General features: G+C 52.4%; 1 protein-coding gene across 1 annotated transcript in view; it reads left to right on the forward strand.

Moving 5' to 3' along the window:
- Positions 1-14,665, forward strand: part of LOC138293503 (vitamin D3 hydroxylase-associated protein-like) — a 290,584-nt gene that overhangs the window by 105,534 nt on the left and 170,385 nt on the right. Inside the window, exon 3 of the mRNA XM_069232742.1 lies at positions 11,264-11,397. Within this exon, the coding sequence (XP_069088843.1) occupies positions 11,264-11,397 (134 nt within the window). The remainder of the gene's footprint in view (positions 1-11,263; positions 11,398-14,665) is intronic.

A 14,665-nucleotide genomic window follows, 5' to 3' on the forward strand; every position in this document is an offset into this window, starting at 1 on the left:
TAGTTTCATAGAATGAGAAGATCTGTTGCTTTGTGTTTTCCCTTTTTACTTCTTTGTTAACAGCTTGATAGTGCCTTGGCTGTGGGTGTGCTGAAAGGCACTGGACATGTTGAGCTTGTCAGCCAAAAAGGTGGGGGTGTTGCCCAAGATTGCTTTGTAAATGGCTTTGAAGATTGTGCAGGCTGGAAAGTGAAGCCAATGGAATTATATCAGGGCGGGGGTAACATGACCATGTTTCCTTACCCCCTAGATGAGGTTTGCTGCCGTATGTTGGATTTTAAAGAGATAAGCCCTATAATCCACATGAATCAGGATATATCATAACTAAAAGAACAATGTCAAATTTGGGAGTTCTTCTGATTCCAGAATACCACATTCTTGTAGCTACAGGATTTAGTCAGTGAAAATGGACTGTGAAAGGCCTGCATTACATCTTAGTGTACTCAATTTATGTAATAGTTATTTCAAAAATTGTATCAGTTTAATCATTTCAAAAATATCGAGATGTATAGAGTTTGACTGATTAGTTACTCAGTCACAAATATAGCGGATATCCTTTCTGCCTTATTACAAGTGCCATGAAACATATTGCACTTGTAATAAGGCAGAAAGAATATTTTCATGTTTGTGACAGAGTAACTGGTGTGCCAAATTCTAAATCAGACCCATAATCTTAACCTTTCCTGACTTTTCCCTGCGCTGGTGAGCAATGAGTTGCCATGTGCCAACCCAAACACCTTTGTACGATGGTGCAAGGGTGCCTGCTTTGTAAGCAGGATTGTTTTTGTGCAGAAGGGGCACTTTTTTGTGCAGGAAGAGGCATTTTCCTCTGAGGAGGTGTAGGATTTGGATGGATTCTAAGGTCTACCAGTAATGGTAAATCTGGGAATGCACCAAAATCCATGCATGGATGCATGGGAACACCCGTGCCCCACCCATAGAATGCCTTCCCAGGCAGAGTAACACAACACAGCGATTTGCGCTGTATTGCTTTAGATTTATCAAGCCAGGCAAGGCCAAGCAAGGTAGCCTTGCGTGTCTCGATAAATCTAACTTAAGAGTTGCGTCATAAATGCACCCCGTTACATGGCGCAAGGGCAGTGCAAGTCTTTAGTAAATATACCTCATGCATTTTTACATTTGGAGTTTTCCCCTACCCTGGCTGTACTCACAGGTGACCAGGCAACATGCTTCACTCAGACTGCCTGAAATACTGAATAGCTGTCTAGGAGCAGACACTACTATATGAAATAGTGATTGAAAGAGACTGACCCATTCTCCAGTGTATGTATTCTGACTGGTAAGCTGATTCGAATTATCACTGACACGTCAGACAAACAATGACTGAAGAGGGGTCATTCTGACCTCGGCGGGAAAAGTCGACTTACCGCCGGCCAGAAGGCCTCCATAACACCGCCGCGGCAAACCGCCACGGTCATTCTGACCCGCAACTGCCAAACCGCCAAAAACCCGACATCCACAAAAATCCGCCACACCAAAGGACAGCGAAAAAATGGCGCTGACCAAACCTCCACCGTCACGCCAACAGAAAAACGCCCATACCATTCCGACCCACAAATCCACGCGGCGGTCTTTCAAACGCGGTATTCCATTGGCGGTACACACCGCCGCTGTCAAAATACACACACACATTGAAAACTCAGCAACATTGGTCAGTTCGAAATACGCACACCTGATACACATACTAATACCACTCCCACACACCCAACACAATATAAAGCACACACCCACATCACCCACAAGCCCCTACGACCCGAAATCATTGATGAAGGCGAGAGACAGAGCACAGAACAGAGAATCCCACAACACAGAGGCACACAACACCATCACCCACACAGAATCCACGCACCAAACACCACACACCACCACACCCAGCACCACAAACGCCACCCCACACCTCAACCACACCACCCCATGGCACCCCAAAGACACCCCAGGTTCAGTGATGCCGAACTCAGGGTCATGGTGGAGGAAATCGTCCGTGTAGAGCCCCAGCTCTTCGGAGCACAGGTGCAGCAAACCACAATTGCCAGGAAGATGGAGCTATGGCAAAGGATAGTGGACAGGGTTAACGCGGTGGGACAGCATCCACGCAGTCGGGAGGACATCAGGAAGAGATGGAACGACCTACGGGGGAAGGTGCGTTCCATGGTATCAAGGCACAACATTGCGGTGCAGAAGACTGGCGGCGGACCCCCACCTACTCCCCCAGAAGTTACCGCCTGGGAGGAGGAAGTCTTGCACATCCTGCATCCTGAGGGCCTCGCAGGAGTAGGCGGAGGAATGGACTCTGGTAAGGCAAATCTTCACTCCTGCTTCCCACCCCACCCCACCTGCATGTCAAATCATACCTCCACACTCATCCCCACCCCCATCACACCAACCCCTAGAAAAAGGCTCACCATCACAACCCACCCATCCCAACACCAAGCCCTGCATGCGACCACAAAGCATGGACACCCATCACCAAAGCATGGCCACTGCACACACACATCACCCCCACAAGCCACACTCACAAAAGCCCCCACAAGGGAATGCCTGCACATGGGTACACGGACACCCACCCATCACACGAAATGCCACACACAGAAGCAATAACCATACCTTTATACCCCTGCAGGACCCGAACGCCACCACACCGCCACGGAGGGTACAGAGATGTCCATCCCACCCCCAGAAGAGGCCCCCAGCGATGACAGCAGCTCTGTCTCCCTGGAGCCAGACGACCAGCCCGGCCCATCGGGGAACTCTGGACAGTCGGTTCCCCACAGACAGCCACAGGCTACACCAGACCCAACCCCCTCTGGGAACACCAGCACAGCTCCCACCCAGCGGGCCCATGCCTCTGTCTCCAGGGCACGTAAATCAGCGGTGTGTCCACCACTACAGGGCACCCAGGTTGACCCACCACCCCAACAACAACAGGGACCTGGGGGCAGTGGTAGTGGGCACACCGTCCAGGGGACAGAGGCCCAGGAACACAGGGGAACTGGGAGGGCTGCTCTGCGACAGGGGGGGGGGACAGGCCCGGGGAACCAACTCTCCAAGAGGCCCTCTCCACCATCATGGGAGCATACCACCGCTCCCAGGAGACGATGGCGACGGTACTGGCCCGGTTCCAGGAGATCCAGGAACTGCAGGAGGAACGGTACATGGGGTTCAGGGAGGAACTGAGGAACATCGGTTCCGCAATGGGGACCATCGTCCTGGCCCTTACCCAGATCGTCACCACATTGCGGGACCATGTGGCACCCCAAAGGGCCCCTGTCACTAGCCCAGGCCAGGATCAGCCTACCACCTCCGCCGGCGCTAGTGGACAGGAGGCCCCCACACAACAACAGGCCACCAGAACCCCACCTCCTGCAGAAGATGAACCACCCCGCAAGCGGAACCTGAGATCTCACAAGAAGACAGAGAAGGATTGCAAGACCCCCGCCAGCCTAAGATACCCCCTGATGTCATCCCACTGTCCCACATTGTCACCCTGTCCAACCTTGAACTGCCCTTGCTCCATCCTTCCACAGGCATATGGACAATGCACCTGTGCGACTGAGAACTGGACTCTGCCATGGACATTACTCCACCCCCACCCATCCCCCCTTCCCAATCATTTACCTATATGTAGCACTTAAAATAAATCACTTATTCCACTTAAAAAATCAGGAGTCTGCTTGTATTCTTAACAAATGTATTACACATAACGGTGCAATAATGGCCAGTTACCTTGTGATGACAACATACCAATTTCAATAAGCTTTAGTCCATGGGCAAACAAAGCAGAAGTCAGGCAGTGGGTCATACAGCTCTGAAAAGGGAAGGGAAATTCACAAATCAGTGAACAGGAACTGGGGGGAAACACAGACAGTGGAGACGCATGAGGCCTCAAGTAAATGTAAATTGGGGTGGCTGTTCCTTACCTGTGTGCTACTGAAAGTATTGTTGTATGACTGTATCCCTGTTGTCCGTGTCGTCCCCGTCGTCTTCCTCCTCTTCACTCTCCACAGGCTCCACAGCTGCAACAACACCACCATCTGGACCATCCTCCTGCAGAAAAGGCACCTGGCATCGCAATGCAAGATTGTGAAGCATACAGCAGGCCACGATGATCTGGCACACCTTCTTTGGTGAGTACATGAGGGATCCCCCTGTCATATGCAGGCACCTAAACCTGGCCTTCAGGACCCCGAAGGTCCTTTCTATGATCCTCCTAGATTGCCCATGGGACTCATTGTACCGTTCCTCTGCCCTGGTCCGGGGATTCCTCACTGGGGTCAGTAGCCACGACAGGTTGGGGTAACCAGAGTCACCAATTAGCCACACACGGTGTCTCTGTAGCTGTTCCATCACATAAGGGATGCTGCTATTTCGCATGACATACGCGTCATGCAGTGACCCAGGGAACTTGGCATTTACATGGGAGATGTACTGGTCAGCCAAACAGACCACCTGGACATTCATCGAATGATAACTTTTTCTGTTTCGGTACACCTGCTCACTGTCTTTGGGGGGAACCAAAGCCACATGGGTCCCATCAATGGCTCCAATGATGTTGGGGATATGTCCAAGGGCATAGAAATCACCCTTCACTGTAGCCAATTCGCCCACCTCAGGGAAAATAATGTAGCTCCGCATGTATTTCATCAGGGCAGACAACACTCTGGACAAAACCTTAGAAAACATAGGCTGAGACATCCCAGATGACATGGCCACTGTTGTCTGAAAAGACCCACTTGCCAAAAATTGAGTACTGACAGAACCTGCACCAGAGGGGGAATCCCCGTGGGTTGGCGGATGGGGGACATCAGGTCTGGCTCCAGCTGGGCACATAGTTCATGTATAGTTGCTCTGTCAAGCCGGTATGTAAGTATGATATGTCGTTCTTCCATTGTCGACAGGTCCACCAGCGGGCGGTACACGGGAGGATTCATCCTTCTCCTCGCAAGTCCCAGCGGACGGTGCCTAGGAAGGACAACATGGAGCACAGAGTCAAGCAACCCACAGGTACGTTCACTCAGCTTGCACAGTACACGAATCGCTATGCATGGAACGGCTTGTATGAGTGGCTATGCAAGGCCTAGGCCTGTGTGACGCAGTAGAAATCATGCCATGTGGGCCCTTGAAATGGCGGCTGCCTGACCTGTGAAGTGTGACAGTGGGATGTGAGGTAACTGCGCTGGCGTGGCACACCATGGCGGTAGGCTGTCGAAGACCGCGGCGCAAAGCAGCATTGGTTAACATTGAACCCTATGGGTCTCAGGAGCCAATGACGATGTGCGCCGGCGGTCGCGGTACGCACCGCCGCGGTACGCACCGCCGCGGGCATGACCGCCATTTTCTATCTGATTAAACACTCGAGACCTGATCATCCACAGGAGAGGACCTATACTGCAAGTGCTGCTGTGACCTCGGTCTGGGAGATACAATGGCTGCTGCGACTGGGGAAAGGGCCCTGCCTTCACTGCCGAAGAATTGGAGGAACTTGTTGATGGGTCCTCCCCCAGTATGCGCTACTCTACGGTCCTCCAGACCAACAGGTTAGTACACAGGGTGCACGTTGAATGGGCTATGCCTGTGTTGAGTGGGGTGTATGTAAGATGGTGGGGAGGGGAGCGAATGAGGACTCCAACGCACGAAAGATGAGAGCATGTGCCACATGGCAAGGTTGGGGAGGGGGGGGCCACTCACAATGACCAGGCAGAAAACTGATGCGATTTCTTTTACCACCCTGTACATGTCACATAGGTCAGCGCCTATCAGAAGATCGACATTTGGCGTGCCATCGCCAAGGACGTCAGGGCCCTGGGGGTCCATAACAGACGGGGCACCCACCCACTGCCGAAAGAGGTGGGAGGACATCCGCCGCGGGACCAGAAAGACCGCCGAGTCTCTGCTGGGGATGGCCTCCCAACGTAGGAGGGGTGCCAGCCGCCAATTGACCCCCCTGATGTCCCGGATCCTGGCGGTGGCCTACCCCGATTTGGATGGGCGCGTGAGGACATCACAGCAGACACAACGGGGTGAGTATCAGTACATTCTGCTATCTTTGCGCGCAGGGAAGGTGTCTGGGTGGGGGAGGAGGGCTGTGGCTATCTCCAGGCCAGGGTGCATTCTGTAGGCTAGGCCCCTCCGTTAGACACGGCCCTGTGCCCCCGCCCCCCACCTCTGTAGGGTGCCAAGTACAGCTATCCATGGTCCGGTCTCACCCATGTGTGCATTTGTCGTCCATAGACCCGTAGGACTAGTCACAATAACTGAGTAGTGTACCCCCATTGCGCGGCCTAGTTCAGGGGGCTTCTGTGTCTATCCTCTCCGACAACGGTGTTGCCAATGCATGCACTCAACCTGTCTTCATTTCTCCACACCCCCCCCCATTTTCTTTGTCTTCCTGTTCATGTGTGCATTAGCATCATCTGGCGGAGGAGAAGTGGCATTGGAGCACGAGGGAGCTGCATCTCACATGGCCCCGGAGGGCCATACGACAGACTCCGAGTACACCAGTGAGACGGAGGGCGAGTGGAGCTCCACAACGGGGACCCATGGAGACGTCAGCGACACCGACACGTCCTCGGAAGGGAGCTCCCTAGAGGTGGCGGCAACATCCGTGCCCACCGCCACAACAGGTACAGCCGCCACCCAGCGCACCAGCCCCGCCCTCCCAGCAGCCCCTCAGCCTTTGCTCCGTGCCCGCTCGCCCAGGAAGGCGGGCATCTCCTTCGCCCCAGGCACCTCAGGCCCTGCCCCAGTTACCCCTGCTGCCCTCAGTGAGGAGGTCATTGACCTCCTCAGGACACTCATTGTTGGGCAGTCTACCCTCTTGAATGCCATCCAGGGTGTAGAAAGGGAGGTGCATCGGAGCAATGCATACCTGGAGGGCATTCATTCGGGTCAGGCTGCCCATCAGCGATCGTTCAGCGCTCTGGCCTCAGCACTGACGGCAGCCATTGTTCCTGTCTCCAGCCTCCCTCTTCTGACTCCCTCCACCCAGTCCCAGTCTCCTATTCCTCTGCCTATCCCTTCCACACCATAAGACCAGCCTGCACACACCTCTACACCCAAGGGCAGCTCATCCAGACATAAGCACCACAGATCCCACAAGCATTCACCAAAGCAACATCCAGATGCAGATATGCCAACAGTCACTACCACCTCTGTGTCCCCCACCTCCTCATCTCCCCCCTCCCTCCCTGTGACGTCTCCACTCACACCTGCATGCACACCACCATCAGCCAGTACTTCCATCACCAGCACACCCTCCATTACAGTCCGCACACGTGCAGTCACCACCCCCACTGCCATTTACACATCCCCTGTGTCCTCTCCCAGTGTGTCTGTCACCCCCTCTTCCAAAGCACACAAACGCAGGCAGCCACCCACCCAACAGCCATCCACCTCACGACAGCCTCCGTCACAAGCACCTGCACCCAAAGACAGCACACTTGACTCTCCTACAACCACATTCTCTTCCTCCACTCCCAAACCCACTACACCTACCCGTCCCTGTCCTCCCCAAGTCCTTTTCCTTTCCAACCTTGAACTCGTTCCAATCACTGACCCACCTCCTCCATCTGGTAAGACCACAAAAAGCACCTCAGCCACCACCAGCCCTGCATCTACTGTGACCATAGTGCAGGGCTATTGGAGTCCACCAGATCCTAGGGCAGAAACATCGGCCAGCAGCAAGGGGACAGCCAGCCCACCCCCGGGAAGAGGACAAAGAAGAAAAAGGCCCGGCGCGACAAGCCTGAGATGGCTGCCACCAAGGACAGTAGCCTTGCCCCGTCACCTGCCACACCATCCAAGGGAGGCAAGGGCCACAGAGCTCCAGCGAAGGAGGGCAAGGGCAGCAGGGCGGAGAAGTCAGGCAGCAGGCGAGCTGCCCAGGAGGTCCCCACCAGCCCCATCCCGGGTGTGACGGACGACACCCACGGGCCCAGGACTCCATCACAGGAGTGCGCTGCGACCGCAAGTTCGGATGGTGAATGACCGGGAAGTCTTGCCCAGGTCTGGCTCCCTAGACACACAGGACAAGCACCGCTGAACGGGCCCTGCCGGGGCAGGAACAACTGAACGGGCCCCGCCGGGAGGAGCACCGCTGAACAGGGCCCCGCCGGGGCAAGAACCGCTGAACGGGCCCCGCCGGGAGGAACACCGCTGGACAGGGCCCCGCAGGGGCAAGAACCGCTGAACGGGCCCCGCCGGGTGGAGCACCGCTGAACAGGGCCCCGCTGGGGCAAGAATTGCTGAACGGGCCCCGCCGGGGCAAGAACCGCTGAACGGGCCCCGCAGGGAGGAGCACCGCTGAACAGGGCCCCGCTGGGGCAAGAACCGCTGAACGGGCCCCGCCGGGACAAGAACTGCTGAACGGTCCCCGCCGGGGCAGGAACCGCTGAACGGGCCCCGCCGGGAGGAGCACCGCTGAACAGGGCCCCGCCGGGGCAAGAACCGCTGAACGGGACCCGCCGGGGCTAGAACGGGGCCCGCCGGGAGGAGCACCGCTGAACAGAGCCCCGCTGGGGCAAGAACCGCTGAACGGGCCCACCATCTCAAGCACCGCTCCGCTGGGCCCTTCATCTCAAGCACTGCTCCACTGGGCCCTTCCTCTCAAGCACCGCTCCGCTGGGCCGTTCCTGTCAAGCACCGCTCCGCTGGGCCCTTCATCTCAAGCACCGCTCCGCTGGGCCCTTCATCTCAAGCACCGCTCCGCTGGGCCCTTCATCTCAAGCACCGCTCCGCTGGGCCCCGCCGTCTCAAGCACCGCTCCGCTGGGCCCTTCATCTCAAGCACCGCTCCGCTGGGCCCTTCATCTCAAGCACTGCTCCGCTGGGCCCTTCATCTCAAGCACCGCTCCGCTGGGCCCCGCCGTCTCAAGCACCGCTCCGCTGGGCCCTTCATCCCAAGCACCGCTCCGCTGGGCCCTTCATCTCAAGCACCGCTCCGCTGGGCCCTTCATCCCAAGCACCGCTCCGCTGGGCCCTTCATCTCAAGCACCGCTCCGCTGGGCCCTTCATCTCAAGCACCGCTCCGCTGGGCCCTTCATCTCAAGCACCGCTCCACTGGGCCCGCCGTCTCAAGCACCGCTCCGCTGGGCCCTTCATCTCAAGCACCGCTCCGCTGGGCACTTCATCTCAAGCACCGCTCCGCTGGGCCCTTCATCTCAAGCACCGCTCCACTGGGCCCTTCATCTCAAGCACCGCTCCGCTGGGCCGTTCCTGTCAAGCACCGCTCCGCTGGGCCCTTCATCTCAAGCACCGCTCCGCTGGGCCCCGCCGTCTCAAGCACCGCTCCGCTGGGCCCTTCATCTCAAGCACCGCTCCGCTGGGCCCTTCATCTCAAGCACCGCTCCGCTGGGCCCTTCATCTCAAGCACCGCTCCGCTGGGCCCTTCCTGTCAAGCACCGCTCCGCTGGGCCCTTCATCTCAAGCACCGCTCCGCTGGGCCCTTCATCTCAAGCACCGCTCCGCTGGGCCCTTCATCTCAAGCACCGCTCCGCTGGGCCCTTCATCTCAAGCACCGCTGGCCCATTGACAGTGCCGGTTCTGTGTCGAGCAGGGCTTCAGGGAGCACTCGGGGCACCATGCCTCCTCCAATCACAGTGGAGTCGGTAATCCATCTGATGGACTGTGGCTTTGCACCCCCCAGGATGGGACAGTGGGCATGGAGGCCCCTCGTGGATCCGGCGTCGTGGACTCATGTGGCTGAGGTGCCCCCCCTTCCCTTCCCCCTGAGGTGCCTGTAGTTTTATCATCTGATGCCCCTGCAGTGTTCTCTCTAATGGTATCTGGTCTCCTGTGTGGGCTTTGCCCATGTGTTTGTGCACATTGGCCCACGGACTATGGAACTTTGACGGAATGTACCGGACTTTTTGCCTATGGATATCTTGTTGACTATGTTCATTCCTTATTTTTGTATCTTTTATATGGCATATTTGCCATTCCTTCAATGGAGCTATTTATACATATATTTTATCGAACATTTAAATTGTGTCTTTGCATTATTCCGGGGGGTTTGTGTGGTGTCACTCTGGCTTGTTGCTCGGCAATGGGGTGTAGGTATTTGTGGTGGGGGGGTGGGTGTATGGCGCATGTGTGTGCCCGTAAGCTTTTCTCCTCCCCCCTCCCCTGTGTCATAGGTGCAGTACTCACCGTTGTCGTCTGCGCCAGCGTTCGTACTCCTGGTAGATGAGCAGGTAGACAATAGCTGGTAGGATGTGTAATTCGGCCTCCATGCTGTCCTCCTTCCTCGTGGAGTGTGTATAGGTGAGCGTTTTCCCGTTCGTAGTCTGTTTCCGGCGTGTTTTTATCGGCGGGGCTCCCGCCCCGGAAAAGGTGGCGGATTGGTGAGTTGTGATAGGGTGGGCGGTACATTGTCTGCCGCCTGCCTGTTGGCGGTGACCGCCGCGCTGTTTGTCTGTCCCGCCGTGGCGGTCGGAGTGTTAATGTGGCGGCCTGTGTTGGCGGTTACCGCCAGAGTTAGAATACAATTTTTTTGACCGCCGGCCTGTTTGCGGGTTGGCCGCCGCTTTATCACCGACCGCCAGGGTCAGAATGACCGCCTATATGTTGTTTTAATTTATATATCATTTTGTTTAAAAAGGGACAATAAGGGCACACTCACAGTGGCTGTCAGATCACTGTGGTTGCAGCAGCCCGACCGCTTTATTACAAGGTTGGCAGGCAGCCCTGTCAACTTACTGCTGTCTCTGCTGGGATCTTTTGGCAGGTGCAGGTTGCAATCAGCCAGCCCTGCTGATTATAACCTGGTTCTCCACCAGCCTTTTAATGGCGGTTTCACCCCCATAAAAAGGCTGGCGGAAAACAGGTGCAGGGGGCCCCTGCACAGCCCATGCATTACGAGGGTGCTCCTGCCCCCTACGGGGTGGCAGCATTACCACCGGATCGATTACGGGCTGGTGAAACTGCTGCTGCCACTTTCCCGCTGGGCTGATGGGCGGAAGCCTTGGTTTCCACCCGTCAGCCTAGTGGGAATGTTTTATGGGGCTGGGGGGGGGGACATAGACAGTAAGGTGGCAGCCTCCCTGTCTGAAGTTCAGAGGGCAGGTATTCCTGTCCACCAAAGTCGTAATTGGCCCCTTAGACATGAACCAAGTAGCAAATGTTTGAATTGATGAAAGTGTGTGCTTTAATGTAGATTTTTACGTTTCAGTACTATTTTTATAATTTATTGTAGATGTTACACGTGTTTGAACTTTTCAAATGAACAGTATGTAATAACTCATTCCTAGGGGCATGACTCAAACTGTGGCCTTGCGTGTTACCTCGACATTCCAGAGTCAACTGACAGTGTGATGGTGCAGGTTTTAAAGAAGCAAGGGGCAATTCCATTTGTGAAAACCAACATCCCTCAATCAATGTTTAGGTGAGTACAAACTACCTTTTCCTGTAAATTCTGTAAAGACCTTGAGCCAAAATTAGACCTGAAACGTTTTAATCACATTTTATAATCCGACCAGACCTCCCAGAATGACTGTATTCACTTGCAGAATTGGTGCTGACTGATTCCAGTCTGTCCTGGGACTTCAGGGAGGTTTTTCACAGAGAAACAGAGCGGTAAACAGTAAAGCAAAAGAATAAATGTACCACAGTAATTTAGTAATTGCACCACATGAAAACAAAAGTAATGCCCTTTGTCAGAGTTGTGACTCCCTTAAGTTAGTTTCAGAAGTCAGCAGAGCTGGAAACTGTCATGTTCTAAACCCAGACTCCTTAGTCCACACAAAGATTCAATCGGATCAAAGATTAACCCATTAACTGCTGGGCCTTTATCCCCCTGTGCTGAGACTTTTTTTTACCTATTTGAGGCATTTTCCATTTAAGGCTTTATAACTCTTTTTCCGTATAAGGTATCCACACCAAATTTGCGTCCTTTTTCCCAACATCTTAGGGATTCCAAAGGTACCTAGGGTTTGTTGATTGCCCTAGAGGGGACCGAGAAAATAGACAAAATAAAGCCACATTTGGGGTTTTTGGGAAAAAATAGGAGTAGAGTGCTCTGGATAAAAGTGTCAGTTTTTACCTAAAAATTGCAGCAACTAATAGTTTGCTGTGCTAAAGTCACCATCCTACCAACATTTTGGAACATGCAGAGCTGAATAAAAAACACATTTTTACCAAAGTGTTGGCATTTTTCAAAGATGCAGCCAATTTTTCCTAATCTATTGTGCTCTCAATCTACTTCCAGTTTGTGGTGGAAACTAGTGTGAAAACAATGGGTGAGCCAGGAGAGCTATAGATTCCTGAAATGTAGATAACAATTATGAATTCAGCAAGGGGTCATATGTGTAGATCCCTCAAGGTTTTCCGCAAAAACTAACTGTTAAAATAAAGAAAGGTTTTTGTCACTATAGTCGATTTACAAAACCAATATATCATTTCGTCCACTAGACCCTACTGTCACTGGTTTGTAGGTTCTCCAAGAACCAAAGGCATCCAGAACCAACAGCTAAGCTGCACCATACAATGGTTTTTCATTGTGTACCGAGTATAGACCAATTAATATGGTAAAATATGTAGAGTGAAAAATGGGTATTAAGAAACCTATGTATTTTTTAAATGAGTATAAGATGAGGAGTTTAGGAGCAGTAGTTATTTGTGCAACTCTGAATTTGTGAGTACCCATGCTAGCGTGACATTTAGGGGGCATTTTTCAAAATGAATTACATCTTACACATTGGCTTACATTTGGAAGGCACACATTCAGTGAAATACAATTGGTAATAATAAACGGTCTACTATTCCATGTCCCCAAGTGTCTTCAGATAAACATGGTACCTGACTTGCATGGGTAAGCCTAGTACCTGCAACAGGAAACGGCCTAAAAAGCCGCAAAGATACATCACATTTTTCCACTGAAAACTGACCCATTTTTTTTTGCAAGGAGGGTAGCTTTGGATTTTGGGGCCTAGCTAAGCTAGCATCTAGGGATACCTAGCAAACCTCTACATTTTTGTAAACTAGACACATAGGGGAATGTACGGTGGGGTGACTTGCATGGCTCTTACCAGGTTTTGTTACCCCGAATTTCTTGCAAACTTCAAATGTTGACTAAAGACATATCTTCGTCACATTTCTGTGAAAGAAATGTCTAGATTCTGAATGGATCTACACATTTCCTTCTACCTAGCATTTCCAATGTTTCCCGATAAAAAAGGTACCTCACTTGTGTGGGTAGGCCTAGTACCCCTGACAGGAACTGTCCCAAAATGCAACAGGGATATATCACATTTTGCAACTCAAAATTGACCCTATTTTTGCGAGGTGGGAAGCTGTGGATTTGGGGGACTAGCTCAGCCGTCACCTAAGTTGACCTAACAAAATGGTGGAGTCAAAGGTCCAATGCCCTGCAAACCTCAAACTTTGCCTGAGACTACTCATTTTCCTTACATTTCTGATGGTATCCTCCAGAAGCCACAAGAACCTACAAAATTCCTACCACCCAGCGTTACACCTACTTGTGCTGTGAAAATGCTGCACCACATCTGTGGCTGGGCCGAGTGCCTTTGACAGGAACGGATAAAACCAAGGTAAATGGGAGCACTTGCAATGGGACTCCCATTGACACACGTTTGATCTGTCCTAATATGGGGTCGGACAGGAGAGGTGCCCCTCCCTTCCATGGTGATCACTTGGTGCCTGCACACTATTTTTTTTTATCTGAGAATTTTGGTTGGAAGATGGCAGGAGAAACCCCACTCTCGCTGGGGGGAGCACTAACATTAAGGTGGTGCCTAGCATGTCATTCATCTCTACGTCACAAATGAGCTACCTTCATACCCACACTTCCCTGAATGGAAGGATTTCGGGAGTCACAGGTGTCAGGCTCTATATTCCCTGACCTTCCAAAGTTCTAGATAAATATGAACAACTTGTTAAATTGCTCTTGTACATTTAAGCACAAATCCAAGCCTCATATCCAAGTTTTACAGTGTTCCATTCATAATCACACATATAAATAATTACACACACACACTCACTCACTCATTCACACTGTAGGAGGCAGCGGCTATTACTGATCCATAATCATCGAATAGGTTGACAGATCGTATGCAGAGCTGCTCTCTTCTGCCCTGACCTGACGATGAATTGATATTGTCCCCTCATTGTAATCATCCAGGGGATCAAAGACATCAACTTAGGTTAGCCTGGGGTAGCAGTTGCTATCTTTTCTTACCCTTTGGTACCTCTGACACTGCCATTTCTAATACTAGTCTCAAGGGCCAAAAATGGCTACTACTAGCTAAATCCTTTTTGGCTACCTTTAGGTAATATAGTATGTTGATTTTGATACTTTTTGATCTCATATTCACATGATACTCAATGAACCTCTTCCCTTCCTATTTAGCTTCCATGTGATTAAAACATTGCTCTCAGGAATGCCCTTCTCAAGGCGTACTGTTATCTGAAGTGGAACATGTCAGCAAAGTGATCACTCTAAACTTACCCACTATTAACTCGTCAGTGCCTTTTGAATACAGGAAGCTCCTACCTGTTTCCTAAGATCACAGCTTTGAAGGCACTGCCAATGTTGACTTCTGTTTCAAACCTTAAAACTGAACATTAGCCCACCAAAGGCATTTCCTCCTTTACAATATTATCATCATGTATTGCTGTTGTTCCTTCGTCACTGC

Source organism: Pleurodeles waltl, chromosome 4_2 (assembly GCF_031143425.1).
Source record: "Pleurodeles waltl isolate 20211129_DDA chromosome 4_2, aPleWal1.hap1.20221129, whole genome shotgun sequence".
Classification (NCBI taxonomy): domain Eukaryota; kingdom Metazoa; phylum Chordata; class Amphibia; order Caudata; family Salamandridae; genus Pleurodeles; species Pleurodeles waltl.